Consider the following 19448-nt stretch of genomic DNA (forward strand, 5'->3'; position numbering starts at 1 on the left):
GTTAAGCTGGCTGGCTTGTCGATTTTACCGGCACATCTGCGTGGCTTACGCCATACCCGTCAATGAATGGCGGTGTCCCTAACATGACCAATCCTGCCGGCTTACGGGGTCAAAAGAAACGACCAGTCTCCTTCCCGGCGAACATCAACCTCAGTTGCTGACAGCAGTTTCAAAATGTTCAGGTCGAGCAGGATAAAGGGCTACAGAAAAACCCTTGGTATGACCGGAGCACTTTTGGAGAGTCAACCGGTGAGTGCTATGAAAACCCATTTCTCAGGCCAGAGAGGGGGAGAGGGGGAGGGGATAAGACATATCAAGACCAGATGGAGCAAGGCAGGATCTCGTGTCAGGTCGCAGGAAACGCCCGCCAACCAACAGGAAGAGAGGGGCGTTCGGGTCTAGCGGGCAAAAGACGGACAAGGGTATTCTGGGAGAGCGTCAGCGTCACAGTTTGCTAACAACTGGGGGTTGGAAAAAAAGAGGATCGAGGAACTGGGGCGAGAAGACCGCTGCTCCAGCACCAGCACCAGTACCAGCACAGGTACGAGCGCAAGCATCAGCACCAGATCGCCGCCCATCTACTACGGCGCGACACCCCTCGTCGCCGGAGACGACCGTCGTATGAATCCTCAACAGCTGCCCAAGGTACCTTAGCTTTTATCTTTTTTTTCCCCTGTCGGATCTCATCCCGTTTCATTTTCAGTCCAGCCCAGTCCAATCCGACCCTTTCCTGTCCGTTCCCCTGCAATGCGACTTCGCGCTTCGTTTTTTCCCCTTTCCCGCCTTCCCCTACAATCTCTTGCATCTAGACGCTGTGTTGGACACACAACGGACGACGGCCCCTACCTTACAAGAGGCGTCGAGCGCACCGTCAGCACAACAACCATGGGCCGGCCGGCTTGATTAACCCAATCAATTTGTCCTCGGGGTTTGCTGGCCATTCGGCGGGGTTTCGCACTTGCACAACGCACACTTCGACATCGTACAACTCAGCACAGCAATCGTCGGGAGACAGCCTGCTTTTTGACAAGAGACGGAGAAGTCAGAAAGCAGAATTGACACGACTTGACGGGTGGCGGGCGAGCCAAAGGGCAGGCAAGGACTGTCACTGGGCCAGGCCGCGTGCCGACGGCGTGATCCTGTCCCGAGGGGCAGCCAGGCGAACAAGCGGGCCGAGTGTGAGGCTTTGCGAAAAAAAAAAAGGTGCGTACGCGATTCGACGCTCATTGCTTTTTCTTGTTTCTCCCGCCTAGTGCACCTTCATCAGCGGCAGTTTTGATTTTGTTTGAATCTCAATCGTTTCCCCTGATTTTCTATTCCACGGCCTCCGTCTGCAAGAAAACAGAAAAACGGACGGGAAGCACGAGGGCGCGCACACAAGAACCCCAGAGATGGATGCACTTATCGAGGTCGGAAGCTCTCCTGCTTTAGCCGGGTTTGGGACGATCAGTTCGACTTCCTGGACCTGGCGAGGCGCACAAGACAGGATGCCATGGCCCTTTTCATGCGGATCGGTACCACACCAGCGCCGTGCATCTGGCACCCAGGAGGCACTGCGATGCCTGGCAGCGCCTCTCGTCCTTGGGCGAGGTGATGGGATGTGGGCTGGGCGGTTGTGCAGGTGGGAGTGGGTGTGCGTGTGCCTCTCCTCCTCCTTCCCATGGCCATCTCTCTTGTGCGTTCGTGTGGTGTGTGTGTGTGTCTGTGTGTGTGCCCACCGCACGACTTGCCTTTTCGACCCCATCGGCTAGCTCACACGGTCGTCTGCAAGCAATTGCAAGACAGCCAGCTAGTCAAGTACTTTGTGGTGCCTGGCGGTATCAGATCGTACTGCCTGTATCCCATGTTGCCTCCTCTCCTACTTCTCATCGGTCGGCCTCAACAAGACGAGGCCAGACCGGTCAAACACCCACCCCTCCGCTGCTGCTGCCACGAGCACCTCCCCTGCCCTCAAGACGTTTTGACTCCTGTTGCCTCTTCGTGGGAAGATGTCTCTCTTACGTGTCTCGAGCTAACTTATCACGACTGATGCTCTGCAGGCCACACTCACTTGCTCGTTAGTCTGTCTATCCTCGATGGATCACACCTGAAGCGCCCCTCACTGCTCAAGCACGGCTTCCTGAAGGTTGCAACAACACAGCGTCGAGATCGGATTGCGAGATCTTGTTCATTGTTTTAATTTCCGTTTCTCAGCAAGAATCATGGTCTAACAAGTCCCGCCCCGTAACTAGGAGTTTGAGCCGTCGACGGGGTATGACTACCTTGACATCCAGCCATCAGGCAATGACATGCGGTATGTGGCAGTTCCATTGGCTTTTTCCTCCCCTTCTTCTGGGGGACTCGTCAAAACAACGTCCCCCTCTCGATTCCTGTGCGCTGGTCAGGCTGCAGTGTGCTAGTCGGCTCTGGTTCCTTTTTAAATGTCCAGACATCTGCAGCCCCCGGCAACAAACTTGTCCCCCCCACCCCAGCAGTCATATTTTCACACACAAGTGTAGTCCCAGACTCTTGGCTCAGCCTCTCGGTTCTTGGTAGGGTCTCTGCTCAATCTGTCTAGCTGGGCAAGCCTCGAGCAAGAATTGCGTTGCAGAGACAAAAAGAAGGCCGCTCTCATTAGCGGCAAAGAAAAAAAAATCAAATCAAAGCAGTCCAGACACAGACACCAGAGGAAGAAAAACGCGAGAGAGATGAAGAGGCATGGGTAGCCGCCTTCTGGCGCCCAACGTGCCACTAGAAATCCACAGGCATTCCCGCCTATCGCCGCGAGATGGTGGTGTGTCCTCGCATTTCCCGATCCTGTATCCGCTGGCGGTTGTGCAACGCGCTGCTGGCAGTACGACGAGCTGGGAGCTGGTCGCACTGACACTGTGTCTCGCATGCGGACGCAGTACAGCAGTTGTCGTGTCAGGCTTCCAACGCTCTGCTTTGCTTTACTTCCCTTTGCCTTGCACATTACTCTCTCTTTGGAGGGGGAAAAGACACTCGGGCTGACGGGAACATCAGATACGAACACAACGTCAATGCTCCTCTGTCGACGATCGAAGGCCCTCCACAGCAGCCGACGGCGCTCTTAAATCTGTTCAATCCACCTATAACCACCACCACTCCGTACTCCACTGACAGCGGCTTCTACCACACTGCTGCCTCTCACGTCTTTCCCAGCCTGGATGTCAGGCCGCGCCTGGGCTCAAAGTAGGTCGCACACCGTCCCCCCGAACCCCCGACAGCGCCGAATAGGATTGCGTCTATCCAGACAAGACGGACGGGCTCTATGCCCTCTAGCTCTAGCTCTAGACAAATCATGGCCAAACTCCCAGACTTACCTGACAGTAGCACCTCTTCGACGGGCATGCACCGCTCCACAGCATTACCCCATCCTGGCACACAAATCAGTGTGAGAGACCAGTATACTTCCGCGACACCATCTTTCAGGAGGGTCTCGGAACACCAACCCAGATCTCCATCTTACCCAACCGCTTTACGCCGCCATCCCATATCTCCAACTTCAAGCCCGATTACCGGTTTCACCGCACCGACTGCCTTGAGGATGGATGCCGCTGGCCATTATCCTCCGTCCTCTTCCAGGACACCCATGAGCGTGCCTCCGCTCAGCCCCATCACGCCCTTGGGCATCCTCCAATATTCCGATGGAGGAGTCGTCAAGATCGACATACATGGTAACATCGACAAAGGCTTCTTCCAGTCCGACGGCGACTGGACTTGCTACAGAAGGAACTACTTCTCCTGTATTTGCTCCTTCAGTCTGACCCCCCACTATCCCGGCCAGCCGCTGCAATTCACTCTGTCCGGGTCCACGCAGCCCTACAACGTCATCGGCTTCGCAATGTCTATCTCGGCTGTCGTTGCAGAGAACGACTCCCACGTAATCGAACTGGTCCAGCACACGCCTAAGAGAGACAAGGGCCCAATCGCGAAGCCCGAGAAAGTGCGCCTTCATCCCAAGTACCCTCACCAAGCGCATCCCCTCGGGCTATACCCTCACGACACCAGCCTCGGAGGGCCATCCAGAATCGGCAGCGGCTTCGCAGACGGCGGAAGTTTCCCAGGTGCCCAGCAGGGGGGCGACTCATTCCAAACGGAGCACACCTTTGAGCGCATCCAGTTCAAGCAGGCGACTGCTAACAACGGGAAGAGGAGAGCTGCTCAACAGTATTACCATCTGCTGATTGAACTTTGGGCGGATGTAGGCCAGGGACCCGATAACCTCGTCAGGGTCGCGTACCGAAAGTCGGCCAAGATGATTGTGCGTGGTCGCTCACCAGGACACTATCAGGCCGAAAGGCGCGCCAGCACAAGCAGCGGGCCAGGTGGATCGGGCGGCAGCATATCCGGCTACCCGAACAACACAATTCTCGGATCGGAATACTCTGGAGGAGGGGCGGGAATGGCAAATTGCTACGGAGGAGGCTACGACACACGCGGTAGTCAGTACGGAGCACGCCACCATACCGAGCTCGAACCTATGATCCCTCCCGAGGACGCCAAAGCCATCGATACAGCCAAGGAGTACCGTTACTACCCCGGTGCTATCTACGAGCCACCCGAGTCGGCAGGAGGAGTGGAAATGTTCCAAAGCCACCAAAGTCGGCAGGATCACATGCCGCACCTGGCTTCGCAATACGATCCACTTCATGACAGGGTCAAGCGTGATCCCGAGAATGGAATGCTGCCAAGCATCTTCCAGCCCGGACCGCTCATGTCGAATCAACGCTGCGGTCCGTACGAGGGCAAACCTACATCAACAGGCTACTACCCGACAATGGTTCCCCAGTCTGGAGTCAACCTCACCAACATGACTTGAGCAAGCACTGGGTGAAAACCGGGCTCCACGAGGGTGGATCACGGACAACCAACATACAAATACACACACTGAAAGCAGCACGAAAAAATGGGTCGAACGAAGAATGATGGCAAAACGGTTGCTCTGCTCTTTTACATTCTTCTGGATTTCGTTCACTGGAGAAATATTCGCAACAATTGGCATAAACTCGACGGCGAGAATCTTGGCGCATGGAAATAGTATAGGGATTTTATTTGGGACGACGCGATATCCGAGCGAGAAAGGTTGCATGTTGGAAGACTCAGACAACCTAGTGAGGAAACAAGGGTTATGGCGAACCGGCGCGTGGGATACAGAAAGATAATTTGTGGCTTGGCTTGGGGACGGCGGAATTTTCGCCCGGCACGCCCAGAATCAAAACAACACGTCATGGGAAGGAAAAGTTTGGGGGAAATCATGTCCACGGGATACGGAGAACGACAGGCATTGCTAGGGATACCCGCTTGCGCATTTCGGATTCTCCTTTTGGTCTTTTATTTCTTTCTTTCCATCTACACCCTCCTTACCCCAACCTTTTTTGGCTGGTCACCCCTCCGTCTTCTCTTCTCTGGGCATATGGTTCTGTAATAATGCGAGGATATGGAACATTCGCTTCAGCAAAGACGACTTCTTCTTTTTTTGGTGATATCACACTTGCGGACGAGACAAAGGGCGGGCGAGAGGATAGGCCGGTGAAGAGAAAGACAGGGGCCGGCGTTCAGGATACGGCTCGAGCGTCAGGACACGAGCCGTCTAGGGCTTGGAAACTTGGGCCAGGTACTGGGGAAGCATGGGCGGGCGCCGATGCCAGGTACTTGGTATGTTTTCTTCCTGGGAGTGCAGTATTTGCGTACCTATTATCTATCCTCTTTTTTGCAATACCTGATATGAGGCAAAAATATGACATACCCTTTCGCTCCTCAGCAGACGAAGCCAACCAACGCGCAGTTTGCTTTCTCGTGTATATTTGCGTGCCTGTTTGCCACTTCTTGCTCCCATCATGGTCTCTGGCCATCATGCGGACTCGGGACCAGCCCCGACTGGGCGATATGCGATGAGCTTCTGAATAGAGATGCATCTTTAGGCAGCGGAATGGGCTACGGAACGGGTGTAGATGCGGACGGCCCCGGGGTTTAGCTGGATGCAAGACCGAGCAAGGGCCCGCAAGCGGTCGTCGTCGTGAATGCAGAGAGCGACAGAGGGAGACCATGGCGGATCAAAGGGCAAACTTCAGGTTCTGTTGCGGCAGTTTCCTGCATCGTACTTCTTTCATGTCGGCTTGGCCCGGTAGATCCCTGCCTCGCCATCGGGTAGACGAAGGGTTGACATTGGACGGGCTGCAGCGCGCGGCAGCAATGGGTAGACTACAGAAGCAACAACAATATGGAATAATGGGATGGTAAGGGGGGGCTGGGGGGGAGGGTGGCCTGGAGAGAAGTGAGACTGGTTGGCTTGTCGTGGTGTGCGTCGCACCAACGAATGCCATTTCCGGGCTGTTCCCCTCTTCTTTCCTCCTTCTTTTCCCTCGCTCTCAGGGCTGTTTCAAGGAAGTGTTCCCCGTATCCCCCGCTGCCCCCCTCCATTTCTCTCTCTCTCCCACACACACACACACACATCCATACACGTCCCACCCAGCCTCAAACGCGGAACGGTGAAGAAACGGGGAGAAGAAGAGGAACGGGAAGAAGAAAGTGTGTATGTGGTGACGGGCACAACACCTACACACAGAACCCGCTGGTCTGGTTCTATACGAACCTTGTCGGAACACAGCATGAACGACGGGAAAGGGGGGCGATGGCTTGATTTGCGGTGAGCTCGGCTGGCAGAAGTGGAATTGCAAAGGGGGCTGAGGGAGTAGGTGGTGATGATGCCGGGAGCCGCTGGTTCATGCGAGTTTGCGGGCGGGAGACGCCGGGCGTGCTACGCGGGCCTTTTCCCTTTCACTGTAGTATGTGGCCCGACAATGATTGGGATGATACAGGGGCAAAAGTCGAGAGCAGGAGGTTCTGTTAGTTCCCGTCGCTGATGAATGGGCTTGGTATGTTTGGTGGATGCTTCCTGTGTGTGTGTGTGTGTGTGTGTGTGCACGCGCAGCTAACCGTGAAAAGTGCGGCCCTCCACCAAAGGGGTGTAATGGGAGGGGGCGCCCCTTGATGTCGGCGGAGAGCAGGCAGAGAGAGGCGGAAGGTAGCTTCTCGGATGGTGTTTGGATGGTGGAGGGTTAGTCGCACCGCATCAGCGCATCCCGGCGCCCTCCTACGGCAGCCCCTGTGACCTGCCTCTAGTTCCTGGCCCGGGCGAATATGACAGGTAAGTTTGTGGGTTTGGGTTGGTTGGAGGGTCTCTCGGTCAAGTCGCTTGTAAGATTGCATTCTGGCACCGAGGCGTTGGTTCGCGGCGCTTGGCTGGGAGGTGATGGCCCCAGTATGGTACCATTTGACGGTTGTCATCTTTGTTGGAGGAGACTCATGTGACGCGGTGAGGTATCCGGAGAACAAGAACATGGTATGTGAGTGCGCGCGCCGGATCCAAGGGAAGTGGGAGGCAAGACGGACTGACGTTGCGAACTGCAGGCGTTGCGAAATGAACGAAACCGGGGGAAGTTGGAATGAGAGAGAAAAAACCGCGACTTACAGCTGGCTGCAAGCCATACATGGATCTAATCATGATCTCGATTTTGGCCCCCGGTTCAAAATGAACCCTTGTTACTCACACTGGCCCCCTCTCCCTCCACCGGACTGTTCTCCTGTCCCTGAGCTATTTTGGCCGGGGTGTTTTATTGCGGCAGTCGCGAAGCTGCCTACGGTAGACGAGGAAAAGAGGGGTGGGAGGGCTTACGTCGAGGTTTCTATGGAAAGAAAAAAGAAGAAGGGGGAAGAAAAAAACCGTCTGCATGTCTCATCGCGCATCACCCTTTTTTCCCTCGTTTTTGTTTCTTTTTTTCTTTTGTTTTTGTTGCCCCCTCCCCCGGGCCCCCAACGCTCCGAGAGTGCAACGTGATGTCAAGATGGGAATAGACGACGTCAAACGTGTTGAGGGGTCCACCGGTTCAACTGATGTCCAATTAAGGTTTTTGAGTGACATCCCGGACCTCAGACGTGTTGTTTTAGTTTAGAAGCTAAGAGTGTTTTAGTGAGGAGTCTAAGACCTTCCAAGGAGGAAATTTCGGGCAAGAAGGGTTGAGCCTTAAAGTGAGGGGGAAGAGAGGTGGTTGGCTGGGCAGAAAAAAAGAAAAAGCAATGTGTGTGTGTGTGAGGAAGACAGAAAAAAAAAAAGACGGTCGGTCCGGGACACGCAGCAGACAGACATGCTGGACACACCCGACACGAGATGCCTGCCGCCCTGCCCTGTTCCTTGCTACATACGGATACCTTAGCTGAATCTGGGTAGGGAGGTGCAGTACTTTCACTTTCGGAGCAGGGTAGCAGCGCTAGAAGAGGCATTCTTTTCGGCATGGCCCTAATTATTCCCGCCCGTCACCTAGGTACTGCGCGGGGGCGGGGACCGGAGAGCGGAGACCAGACGCCGAAGACCGGGGCAGCTCCCGTCCCTCACCTCCCATTCTTGACGTGCGCTGGTGATTGATTCCAGAAGGTGCTGGCTGTCAAGACCAACGCAGTCGAGTTGACTGATTCAGCTGGGCACAATGCGACTCCAGTAGGACTGCATAGTATATCTCCTCCTCTTTTGATATCATTTCCCCTCCCATTGCAAGGGGGAAAAGACGCAGATATGGGTCCAGGTCTGACGGAAGAGGAAAATGCACTATTCAGGGGGACCCATGGAGCTGTCGCTGGAGCGGGACCTGACGCAACAGAGGCCCAGTGTATCCGTATGCTATCCCCGGCCGTAAATGAGATCGCGCTTCGGGGAGCGTCGGCGAATCGGGTACCTTGTCCAGGTTGCGGAGCGTGACCACCAGGCGGTAAATAGGGCAGGCAGTGTGAGGCTTTGGCTTTGCTCACGGTGAGAGCGGCGTCGGGATGTTTGCCTGGGACTTACCTAGGAGACAGGCGACAGAATAACAGTATACGCGGCACTTGTGGCCGCTTTCAACCAGGTATCGCCGGGACACCGAGTCGACGACACCTACCTACTTACGACTATTCGTACCGTCAAAGGTATGACCCGAGGGAATGGGGATCACGGTGGGGACCTCGAGCTGTCATGGTCTTGCAGCAGGCAGGCGGGCTCCGGGTTTTCTGATTGAGGGCTGATCATCCGACCCAACCTGCCCCGCTGCAGCTGCGCAGTGTGTCTTCTGCCTGCCCAGAGCAGAAGACAGGTACCCACTCGAGATTAGATTGAACTACCTAACTTAGCTACCTACACAATACCTGCATACATCTTCTCAGCTTCCTTCCTCTTGCGTATCCCATGCGTTGTTGATCACCCATTCACCGACGGTGAGCCAAGAGAGGCCTCAATGCCCGCCGCAGCCTTGCCGACCTTTGGAGCGTCACATCTTTCATCGTTACGACCTGCCCTGGCCTGCCTTTACCTCGAAGCTCTTGGAGATGAAGAGTAATCAGTAATTTGCTACCTCGGTGCACATTCCCTCATCCCTGTTCCCCAGCTCTCGGTCTGAGCCTCCCAACTCACCGACTGCCTTTGCCGCAGTTTGACGTCGTGAGGGTGCTGCTTACGAAGGACATCGTCATCTTCACCGTTCCCGCTCAAGAGCCGACTTCACGTTGCACAAAGTTTCTTCCTCAACTCAGCCTTACGGCAAGCCATAATCTTTCCGTCTCACTGACCACCCTCCCTTAGCAAAACCCTTACGGAAAGTACACCACCACCACTGCGAGGACGATGATTCAGCTTCGAAAAAGGTGCACGTCTCACAACGGGCAGATTGTTCGCCTCCCCGGCCGCTCGCTCATCGACATTCGTCAGTGAGAGCTCATACCAACTGACCCGACGGATGCGAGGTGTCATCATTCTCCTTTCTTTTCCAGCAGTCTTTTTGGCCTTGGCACGCCGTGTTCCCGCCTGTCTGCCCTCGCAGCCCCTCAACCGTGCTCACCGATCTTGTGATCACCGCCATCCGCCTTCCAATCGGGACATCCCTCGGGTCATCGAAGCCCGGCTTTCCCTTTCAGTCCGTCCACGACCTATGTTTCCGGGGAGAGTCTCGCCCTCACCACTCATCGCCCACGGAGGCCAAGTTCCAGAGCCTGCCATTTGTGAGATTGACACGACGCCTGAGGTAGGCGGCTGCTAGTGCTGAAATCCTGGGGGCGGCTGACTTGTCCCGTGTCACTCCGAGTGATGAGACCTGCAGCGCTGACCTTGTGCTTCTGTATGGGCACAATATCTGAAGTTTTCAGGGATGTGTTCATTTAAGTCTGTCAAAGTGCACAGTCTCCTCCACCGCGGGGCGGGATTTGCTTCCATGCCGCAGCTGTGGCGATGATGTCGTTCGGTGACGACGACGACAACGACGACACACCGACCAGGTTCCATCGGGCCCTGTTCTCATGCACCGGCCTTGGACCTTCCCCCTCACCCACGGCTTGTCACATATCCCCAGCTGCTCTATCCCTGCTCTGACTGATCGGAAGCGTTAGTCCTTACGAAGTAGTCGATTGCCGAAGTCGATGGTAGCGCTCGAATGACCCCATGATCAACGAGGACGGGTAGATCAAGCCGATCCAAATCCGCACCGTCATCGTCATGACATGTCGGCGCGCAGGGATTCCTTTTAGACGGGGTACGGCTATACTATGGTTTCTGAAGGGGGGCGCACCGCAGCGGGCATTTAGGATGCGCAACATACGAAATCACTTTGCATTTCCTGTCTCACAAGACCTCCATCGATTGCTCTCCATCTGCGCCTACCGCTGGCACTTTCTCTCAGCTGCCTGATCACTGGACTTGTCAGCTTATCTTAGGGGTGACGAGGGAAGAACTCCATGTGGCTGGGGAAATGCCGAGACCCCTCGTCGAGGCGTTTTGGTTGGAGGCTTGAAATCTACTCGTATTGATTGTTGAGCTGTCCTCTTACGGGTAGATTATCCGTGTTCTATTGGTGGTAGAAAAAGTTTACAAAGGAGGATGGCACCGATAAGAGCTCAAATGTCGCGTTGGAGGTTTTCGTCGTGAGGATAGCGGGATACTGAGCCTTTGCGACGCCTCTGAGTCCCAGATACCGAGTTTGTTGCTAAGGTGAACTTGTGTTTACTTGCCAATTCAGCCAGTTTAGATCAAAAAATCTCAAGCTTGAGGGTCAGAAGAAGAAGTGAGGTAAAGTTAAGGCCAAGCTGAAGAGGATTATCATCTAAACAGACACCAACATTTGATATAGCATGATGTGTGAAATGTCTCGTTCTATTACGTAGACAACTGATTGAGATACAATAGATGAGTGTTGTTTCTATTATTGTTCCTACTGTCGTTCTTCCTGCTGTCCCTGCCCCTCATCTCTGTTCCTCGTCCCTGCTCGTCGCCCCTGCTCGTTGTCCCTGCCAGTCTTTGTGTACTTCTGTCTATACCTTCAGCTAGTAGTGGCATTGGGAATTCCGGTCTAAAGCTACCGGAAGACATACGAATCATACTTAGAGTAGTATTTGTTGATCGGCGTATATCAGGGAAAGCTACTCTTCCAAAAGAAATACGGAAGAGTGATAGTCTAATTTCATGCAAAGGATATGTAGCATGATGGCTCTCAAACGTTTTTCGATTTGATTCCACGGGTTCCAGATGTTCACACGTTTCAAAGCATCTAGCTCGATAGGAGTTCGGAGTATAGGATTGATTAAAAGACAAATGATGGTCCAAAGACAGTTGCGAAGACCTCAATTATTCACCCAAGGACACATGTCCTCGAATCCCACAGTAGCAAACACCTGTTTGAGTCTAAACAATTCCCACATTCACTTGTTGAATAGAAAGCCATCAGTAATCCCAGTCCATTCAGAGACCCCTTCACTGTGTCATCGTCATTCCGTTTTGTTCTCACACTACGCGTTGTGGTGCTAGCCCAGTCAAAGGAATCGTGATATCGTTTCGAGAACGACCGGCGAATCGAGATTTGTTGGCGGTAGAAGTACAAGGTTGCTAAGACTGCTTCTTTCTGTTCTTATCGACAGCCTCGCCGGCCTTCTTTGCGGCATGATTCGTGAGAACACCAGGGAGGGAGTTCGTCGCAAAGCGGAATAAGATATCAGCGTCGGCGGTGTAGGACCACGAGAGGAGAAGGACCAGTGCCAGGGCGATGGTGACGTGGCACCTCATCTTGGGCAGGTGCGGAAGGCTTGGCAGATGGTATTCTGTGGTCGAAAACAAAGAGCGTGTGATTCTAGGCGGAGTGCGAGTTTGTTTGTAAAGATCAGATTTGAGACGGATTACAGAGGGGAGACCGCTCTAAAAATGGCGGTCGCAGAGGCCATGGATGTGCAATTGTAAGAACTTCGGTATCTTGAGGGAGCTTACCTCTAATGACTCGCGATCTCTTTATATACCCCTTATATCAGCCATAGAGGTTTCTCTCCTATTCCATATCCCCCGTAAGTATCTCCGTCAGAGTTATATAGAAGTCAATAATTTGTACCTGCAGGCGGTAACCTGCCGTACGAAAGTATGCACATAGTTTACGAAGGCTTTCTATAGTGAATCCAAACCGCTAATAGCCCCAGTTTAGCATTCAAATAATCAAATCACATAGGAAATGATGGCTTTCTCCGACAGGTAGATGGCGTTGAGGTTCAGTATGATCAGATGGCAGATGCACGTGTAGTGGAGGACATCATCGTGAGAGCAAGATCTCGTTCTAAACTTGTAGGTATGGCTGATTGAGATGCAAGGACGAAGTTTCCGCATTTATAAAAGCCATCAACGACAATGAAAGTTGTCGACGAATGATGTCCCCACGCGTGTCAAGTCTAAAAACGCCTTCTGAGTGAGGGTTTCAACGTGCATGCAATGTAAGTATGCGTGGAATATGCACAACCCCGATATGTAGAACTACGAACGACTCGCTGAATGATCTCTTAAGAGTCTCCACGCTCAACAATTTCCTAGCAATCACATTATCGTAACGTAGTTTTCAGGATACGTTAATGAGATGCCATTGTTTCACCTCGTCTCATCCGCTGGTGTGAAAATAAACCACGCACTCCTGTCTCTGCTGTCTCTGCTGTCTCTGCTGTCCTCGCCGTCCTCGCCGTCCTCCTTGCTATCACTGTCGTTGCTGTGCCCGTTCTTACTGCCATCCACGTTGCTATCCTTGTTATCGTCCTTGTTGCCATTCTTGTCGTCCCAGTGGTCTTTAGCTATTCCTCTTCAATAGTGACACCGAAGAGCTTCGTACACAAGATTACATCTTTCCCATTAGCCCAAAGAACTCAACCCAAAAGAGTCCACCAAAGAGACCCATACAAACCCTAGCTTCATCTGACTACTAATGCTTCCAGTCTCTGACGTCCACAGCCTTTCTGCGTATAATGATAGAGAAGCCTGCAGTTTCTTGCGTTATACCTTTTAAAATTTTATATGTTCTCAAAAGTCCTAACATCTGGGCGGAGTAGAACGTACCTCTATTACTAAAATCATCCCTAACGTTATTATTATTCCTATTATCCTCATTATATATATATTTTCTATACCTATTCTATTACTACCTCCTATTTCTATAAACTTCATGCAGTATGAAGACGCAGGCCAACGATTGAAGGAGCAAAAACGTACAACCGCATCACTTGATGAGCGTGAGGAATGGGATAAAGAAACAAAAAGAACTCCTCGACGGGGAATTGAACCCCGGTCCCCGGCGCATTGTTGTCAATGACAAGCCGATATCCTCACCACTAGACTATCGAGGACTGATGACATTGAATCAAGGTAAGGTGGAAATGAAGCTAGGTGATGATCCCCACTTAGGGTTGACTCAGTGGCGGCTGGCGGCTACAGTAGCGTGGTCGGGCACGACAAGCCTAGAAATTTTGCAGAGATGGCAAATTATGCAGCGGCTTATAGTTAGATTATGCGTATTATTCTCTAACGTACTGGCATTCTGATGTTGTAAATGGTGCTTGGTGACATGCGCCGTTGCGAATCATGGTGGGTTCGTCTATGGAGCGAGTCGGCGTAGAGACAGCGCCTAGACAGACTCACAAAAGAACCTTTGCCTTTCATTGCGCCAAATGCACACTACTGAGGGCTGACGGGCCTACTCGCGATGCTATCGTGAATGTCAAACGAATATTATGAATGTTTCGCGCATCATGCTTTCAAACGGGATTAAGTGGATCAAGTTCCATAAACTTCCATGCCAGTCTTGAATAAGCCCGCAATTCATAGAGGCACCATCGTGAAACATAATAGTTTAGGTAGTGAGTGTCTAGGGAAGGCGTGGACGACGACGAGGGACAAGGGATAACGAGGGACGACAAGAGACAACAAGAGACAACGAGGGACGAAGAGGGACGACAAGAATACTAATAATGAGGACGATAGGAATGAGGATGATGATGAGGAGAAGGAGGATGAGGATCAGTAATCCAAACTACTTTAGACGAAGTTCATAGCCCCCGCCAATGAGGAGTGGAAAATCCTAAATTATCAAGCGACGTTTTGTCTTCTATTGCGCCAAACTCTATAAAAATGCTTTCCGTTTTATGATCGCTTATTATGTGATGCATGCTTTTGTTTTCCTATCCCATTTCCAAATCAGAAACGCCTCACTGCCTGTAAATGGCGTCCGCCATCTTGGCCACCTGACACATCTCAACGGCATCGTGGACTCTCACAATATCCGCGCCGCTCTGAACCGCCGATACGACGGTGGCCGCCGTACCCCAGATACGCTCCTGAGGACTCACGACTCCAAGGACCTTGCCGATGAAGGTCTTGCGGCTGGAGCCAATCAGCCACGGCAGACCCTCGAGACCAGGCCAAGAGCGAAGCTCGTCCATATGGCGCAGGATCTCGAGGTTCTGAGGGGCCGTCTTCGCAAAACCCAAGCCGGGATCGAGAATGATGCGCCAGCGGCGCACTCCGGCGGCCTCGGCTTCAGCGACTCGGTCGAGCAGCTCGCGAGCCATGGTAGGAATGATCCCGTCAGGGTAGTCCGTCAGAGATTGCATGGTCCGTGGCGTGCCACGCATATGCATGAGACACACGGTACGATTACTGCGTGCCATATAGGGCAGCATGTCCGGGTCGAGCTGGCCGGCCGAGACGTCGTTGATAATGTCGGCACCGGCAGCAACGGCGGCTTCGGCAACAGAAGCGCGCCACGTGTCTACGCTGACGGCAAGGTGGGATAGCTCGGGGAGGCTGCGGACGAGCTTGATGACAGGGAGAACACGGGATATCTCTTCCTCGGCCGAGACGTCGGGCCGACCCGGAGACGTGGAGGCGCCGCCAATGTCGATCATGGTGGCGCCGGCTTTCGCAAAGGACTGCAGTGTTGAGATGAGGTTGTCAGGAGTGTGGACCCCGCCGTCAGAGAAGGAGTCTGGGGTGGCGTTGATGATTGCCATGACATGAGTTTTGCGGGTAGGCGTGAGTGTCACAAGGGCTTGTTGGCCGGCGGAGATGGGAGTCAAGGGCGAAAGGGGTGCTGCTGCAGGTGGCAGCTCATTGAGGTAGTCGAGGGTGAGTTTCCAGGGATTTGATGCGTAGAGGGGCTTATGAGGGATGAGTCTGGGTGAGTGTCAGTCACAGTCGGTGAGTTGATACTCAAAATGGACTCACTCTGCGAGAGGTCGCAGGACAAACTCCCGCTCAGGGATACCGATGTGGGGAACATTGAGACGCGGATGCTCAATTTTCTCATCGCCATACATGAGGATGTCAAGATCGATATTTCGCGGGCCCTTGTCGATCAGCTTTTGGCGACCCAGAGTGCGCTCAATGTCCTGCAGTTCATCAAGAAGGGCCAGGGGTTCCAGGTCGGTCACAACCTGCAGACCATCCGATCAGCTCAGCTCGGCTCAGCCCAAACTCAATTACACAAAACGGGCCCATGCAGGATGACGGTGCCACAGTGAAGAAAAAAAGTTTTATCCGAAAGCGAGAAGGGAGGACGACACTAACCTCGCATGCGCCGTTGACGAATCTATCCTGGTCTAATACATACATAGGCTCCGTCTCCCAGAGGCTGCTTGTACGCTTCACTTTGATGCCTCGACGGTCCATCTCGGCGCAGGCCTTCTCGATCCAGCCGACGCGGTCGCCGAGATTGCTGCCGAGGGCGATGTAGGCTGTCGTCGGGCCCCTCGGGCGCTCGACACGCTTGCCGCCGCATCCACCGCCGCAGCAGGCGGACCGGGTCTGGACGGCGGGCATGTTCGGCGACGGAGACCGGATGGTAGGCCGGGCACGGGAGCGGGAGAGTGCGGCAGGGGTTGTGGAGGCTGGCGAGGATGATGATGTGCAGCGGGAGGGGCGGCGCACGGAGGAGCCGGTGATGTAGCAGTTTCTTGGTATCGTGACCTGTTCCCGGACAAGTCGAGGCGTTAGGGCCTGACAGCGGTGCGCATTGCTGCTGCGTGCTAGGGCGCAAGCTCGCGAAAAAAGGGAGGGGTGGCGGAGAGGAATTGGGGGTTTCATCATGGCAAAACGTGAAGGCGCCCACCGATGGTGTGTGTTTGTGTGGTGAGGGTCGTTAGTCGTGATGGGAGAATCCTGCAGCCAATGAAAACGAAGCGCGGTGGTCCCTTGGAATTGAAGGCTTAGGTAAGTGAGGCGTGGGCTTCTTTGAGTCGTGCGTTCCACCTCAGTCTTCAGGGTCCTCGTTCAGGATTGATAGGCTGCTAAGCATTCACGATGTTAGGCCTGGTGGAGGTCGACACGCAGCGGTCCGTCGTCGACAGAACCCACTGTCTTATCGTTATCGTCGCGGTCCGGAATCCGAGCACTTCGCTCAGCTTCAATCCTCGCTGTGGTTACACCGGACTCCAGCAGTCGAAGTCTGATCATGTCATGATTCAAACAAAGTTTGCGACCTCATTTCCAAACGTTCTGGAACGGAAAGCAAGCGCCTGTCGACTCGGGGGCTTTGACCCGCTGTCAGCCACTGTCACCCTTTGTTTGGAGAGGCGACCGTGGCCCAAAAGAGAATGCCAAGGATGAAGTCCTCAGATCTGAGAATTGAGCCTCGCCTCCAGACCAAGATCCACCCATTCTCGACATGCAAGCCCGTGATGAATCACCTCACGCCGCAATGTGCAACCCCCCAGTTATGCTTTGCCTTGCAGCAACTTGTGAATTGTCCCCTCTTGTGTTTGGCCCTCGGCATCTTTTCCCCAGATCCACCCCGCCGGGCTTATCCACCCTGACGCGCTACTCCCGGATAGGCTTAGTGGCTGAGGTCACAGGTAAACCTCGGCAGACCATGGGCGCATGGCAACGCACTCCGCCCCTTCTTCCCCAGGAAACCAGCTGTTTGAAGCCGAACGCTACTACCGCCGGGCCTCTTTAAACCGCCGATTGCCAGCTCCTTTCCTCCTTGCAACAACACCGTTTCCTTCTCTCATCCACAAACTCTGTAATCCAGCCCAGGTTCCTTTTTCTCTGTACGATTTGCGATCTAGTATACCCAGACTCGAAGTATCATACCACAACTAGCACATCAGTCAACATGGCTTCTCCTCGTAAGTTGTTCAGCCCAGGCTCTCCTGTCACATGCGCCAGGTGAAATAGTGCGCTGACACGTTGCGCAAAATAGAGCAGATTCGCACTCCCATCACTGATCTTTTCAAGATCAAGCACCCAATCCTGCTTGCAGGCATGAACGTCGCCGCTGGTCCCAAGTTGGCTGCCGCTGTTACCAACGCCGGAGGTCTCGGTGTCATTGGTGGTGTCGGATACACCCCAGACATGCTGAAGGAGCAAATCGCCGAGCTCAAGGAGTACCTCGTCGACAAGAACGCACCTTTCGGTGTTGACCTGCTTCTCCCCCAAGTCGGCGGCAGCGCCCGCAAGACCAAGTAAGAAATCATCCCCAAGCCGGAGGAGTCGCGCGCGTCACATGTGAATGCCTTTGTGCTGACCGTATCCACTTAGCTACGACTACACCAAGGGCAAGCTTGGCGAGCTCGTCGACATTATTATCGAGTCCGGCGCTAAGCTTTTCGTCTCCGCCGTCGGTGTCCCCCCCAAGGCTGTTGTCGATAAGCTTCATGCCAATGGCATTGTCTACATGAACATGATCGGCCACCCCAAGCACGTCCAGAAGTGCCTCGACCTCGGTGTCGACATCATCTGCGCTCAGGGTGGTGAGGGTGGTGGTCACACCGGAGACGTCCCTACTACCGTCCTCATTCCCGCTGTTGTCGACCTCTGCAAGGGTCACAAGAGCCCCGTCACTGGCGGCCCCGTTCAGGTCATCGCCGCCGGCGGCATTCACAACGGTCAATTGCTGGCCGCTGCCCTGATGATGGGCGCCGGCGCCGTCTGGGTCGGAACCCGCTTCATTCTTACTGACGAGGCCGGCGCCCCCAACGCCCACAAGGAGGCCGTCCGCACTGCCGGCCACGACGACAACATCAAGACCCTCATCTTCACCGGTCGCCCCCTGCGTGTACGCAAGAACCCGTACATTGAGAACTGGGAGACGGAGCGTCAGCAGGAGATCAAGGAGCTCACCGCAAAGGGTGTTATTCCGTACGAGGCCGATCTTGAGAAGCTGATGAACTCTGGCGGTGACGGTGAGGGTAGCGGCAGCGGCAGCGACGACAACGCGTCCGAGGTCGATATCGACGATGCCCTGGACCAGTTCCGCCCCTTCCTCATGGGCAAGGCCGCTGCTGTCTGCAACGAGCAGAAGCCCGCCAAGGCTGTTGTCGACGAGTTTGTCAACGACGCCGTCGCATGGCTCCAGAAGGGCAACAAGATGATTGCCAAGTTGTAAAATCGTAAAATTTTGTTTCGCGCCACTGGCGAGAAGTTGGTCGCATATTGGGCGGCGTCCGGGGAAGCCTAGGCTTGACGTCCCCGGGGCCTGGAGTTTTGAGGCTCATGTATTGTATATAAAGAATGATCTAGGACACGACAGCTAGCAGCATATCATGAATGATTTCTTTTTCTTCCACGCCTAAATTGTGCTTGCACTATCTTCAAGTTATCATATACGTGCTTCTCGCTTGCTAGCCCGCGCAAGTTGGCCGAATCCCTCTGTGGACATTGACAATCAACCCGCCCGCAGGCTCTTAAACCTCGGCGCGACCTATGCTACTCGCATTCTCTTGCTCTGATGTCTTGTTTCAAAGGTTCCACACTGTCGGAAGCATGACCCCTGATGGCTGTGCGGCAGCATCGTGGGACCACCTCAGACCCAGTGCACATTTCACGTGTCAGTCGGGACCATTGAGTGCTAAGGATAAAAGTTCAAATCTATTCATTCCACAGTTATGTATTACCTAACCAAGAACAGTTTCATCACTCCGTGTCGCCGGCTCTGTCAGTTGACCTCGTGCCCAAAAATCACAACACGCAGCCTACTGTCCCTCCCACCCGCAGGCTCGGTGGATGGGTCCGTGGCAGAGCACAAGGTATCTTTCGCAAACCGCCTGGTGTTTTCCAACGTCCCGTGCCCTTTCTCTGTTTGGGTCCGAGCTGTTTCGTCCGTAGATGCCGCTAGGATGTGTCCACGTTCGTCTTT

The 19448-nt window shown here is 53.9% G+C and overlaps 3 protein-coding genes across 3 annotated transcripts; 2 read left to right on the top strand and 1 right to left on the bottom strand.

Moving 5' to 3' along the window:
- Nucleotides 1-174: 174 nt before the first annotated feature.
- vib-1-1 (Transcription factor vib-1) lies at nt 175-4822 on the top strand (the record flags this gene model as incomplete). The annotated part of the gene is made up of 8 exons (XM_032035712.2): nt 175-249; nt 481-645; nt 704-816; nt 1432-1514; nt 2040-2056; nt 2232-2293; nt 3004-3192; nt 3334-4822. The coding sequence occupies 8 exons, from the start codon at nt 175-177 to the stop codon at nt 4820-4822; spliced, it is 2193 nt and encodes a 730-aa protein (XP_031885310.2).
- A 9698-nt stretch (nt 4823-14520) lies between these two features.
- fol1 (Folic acid synthesis protein fol1) lies at nt 14521-16132 on the bottom strand (the record flags this gene model as incomplete). Its single annotated transcript, XM_032035714.1, has 3 exons — nt 14521-15487; nt 15539-15747; nt 15881-16132. 3 exons carry the CDS (start codon nt 16130-16132, stop codon nt 14521-14523), a joined length of 1428 nt encoding a protein of 475 aa, XP_031885308.1.
- A 1294-nt stretch (nt 16133-17426) lies between these two features.
- On the top strand, nt 17427-18698 carry CGGC5_v005441 (putative nitronate monooxygenase; the record flags this gene model as incomplete). Its single annotated transcript, XM_032035715.1, has 3 exons — nt 17427-17439; nt 17514-17775; nt 17852-18698. 3 exons carry the CDS (start codon nt 17427-17429, stop codon nt 18696-18698), a joined length of 1122 nt encoding a protein of 373 aa, XP_031885307.1.
- Between the last annotated feature and the right edge of the window lie 750 nt (nt 18699-19448).

The sequence above is a fragment of the Colletotrichum fructicola genome (assembly GCF_000319635.2).
Source record: "Colletotrichum fructicola Nara gc5 chromosome Unknown KSG_Nara_v1_contig03, whole genome shotgun sequence".
Taxonomy (NCBI): Eukaryota; Fungi; Ascomycota; class Sordariomycetes; order Glomerellales; family Glomerellaceae; genus Colletotrichum; species Colletotrichum fructicola.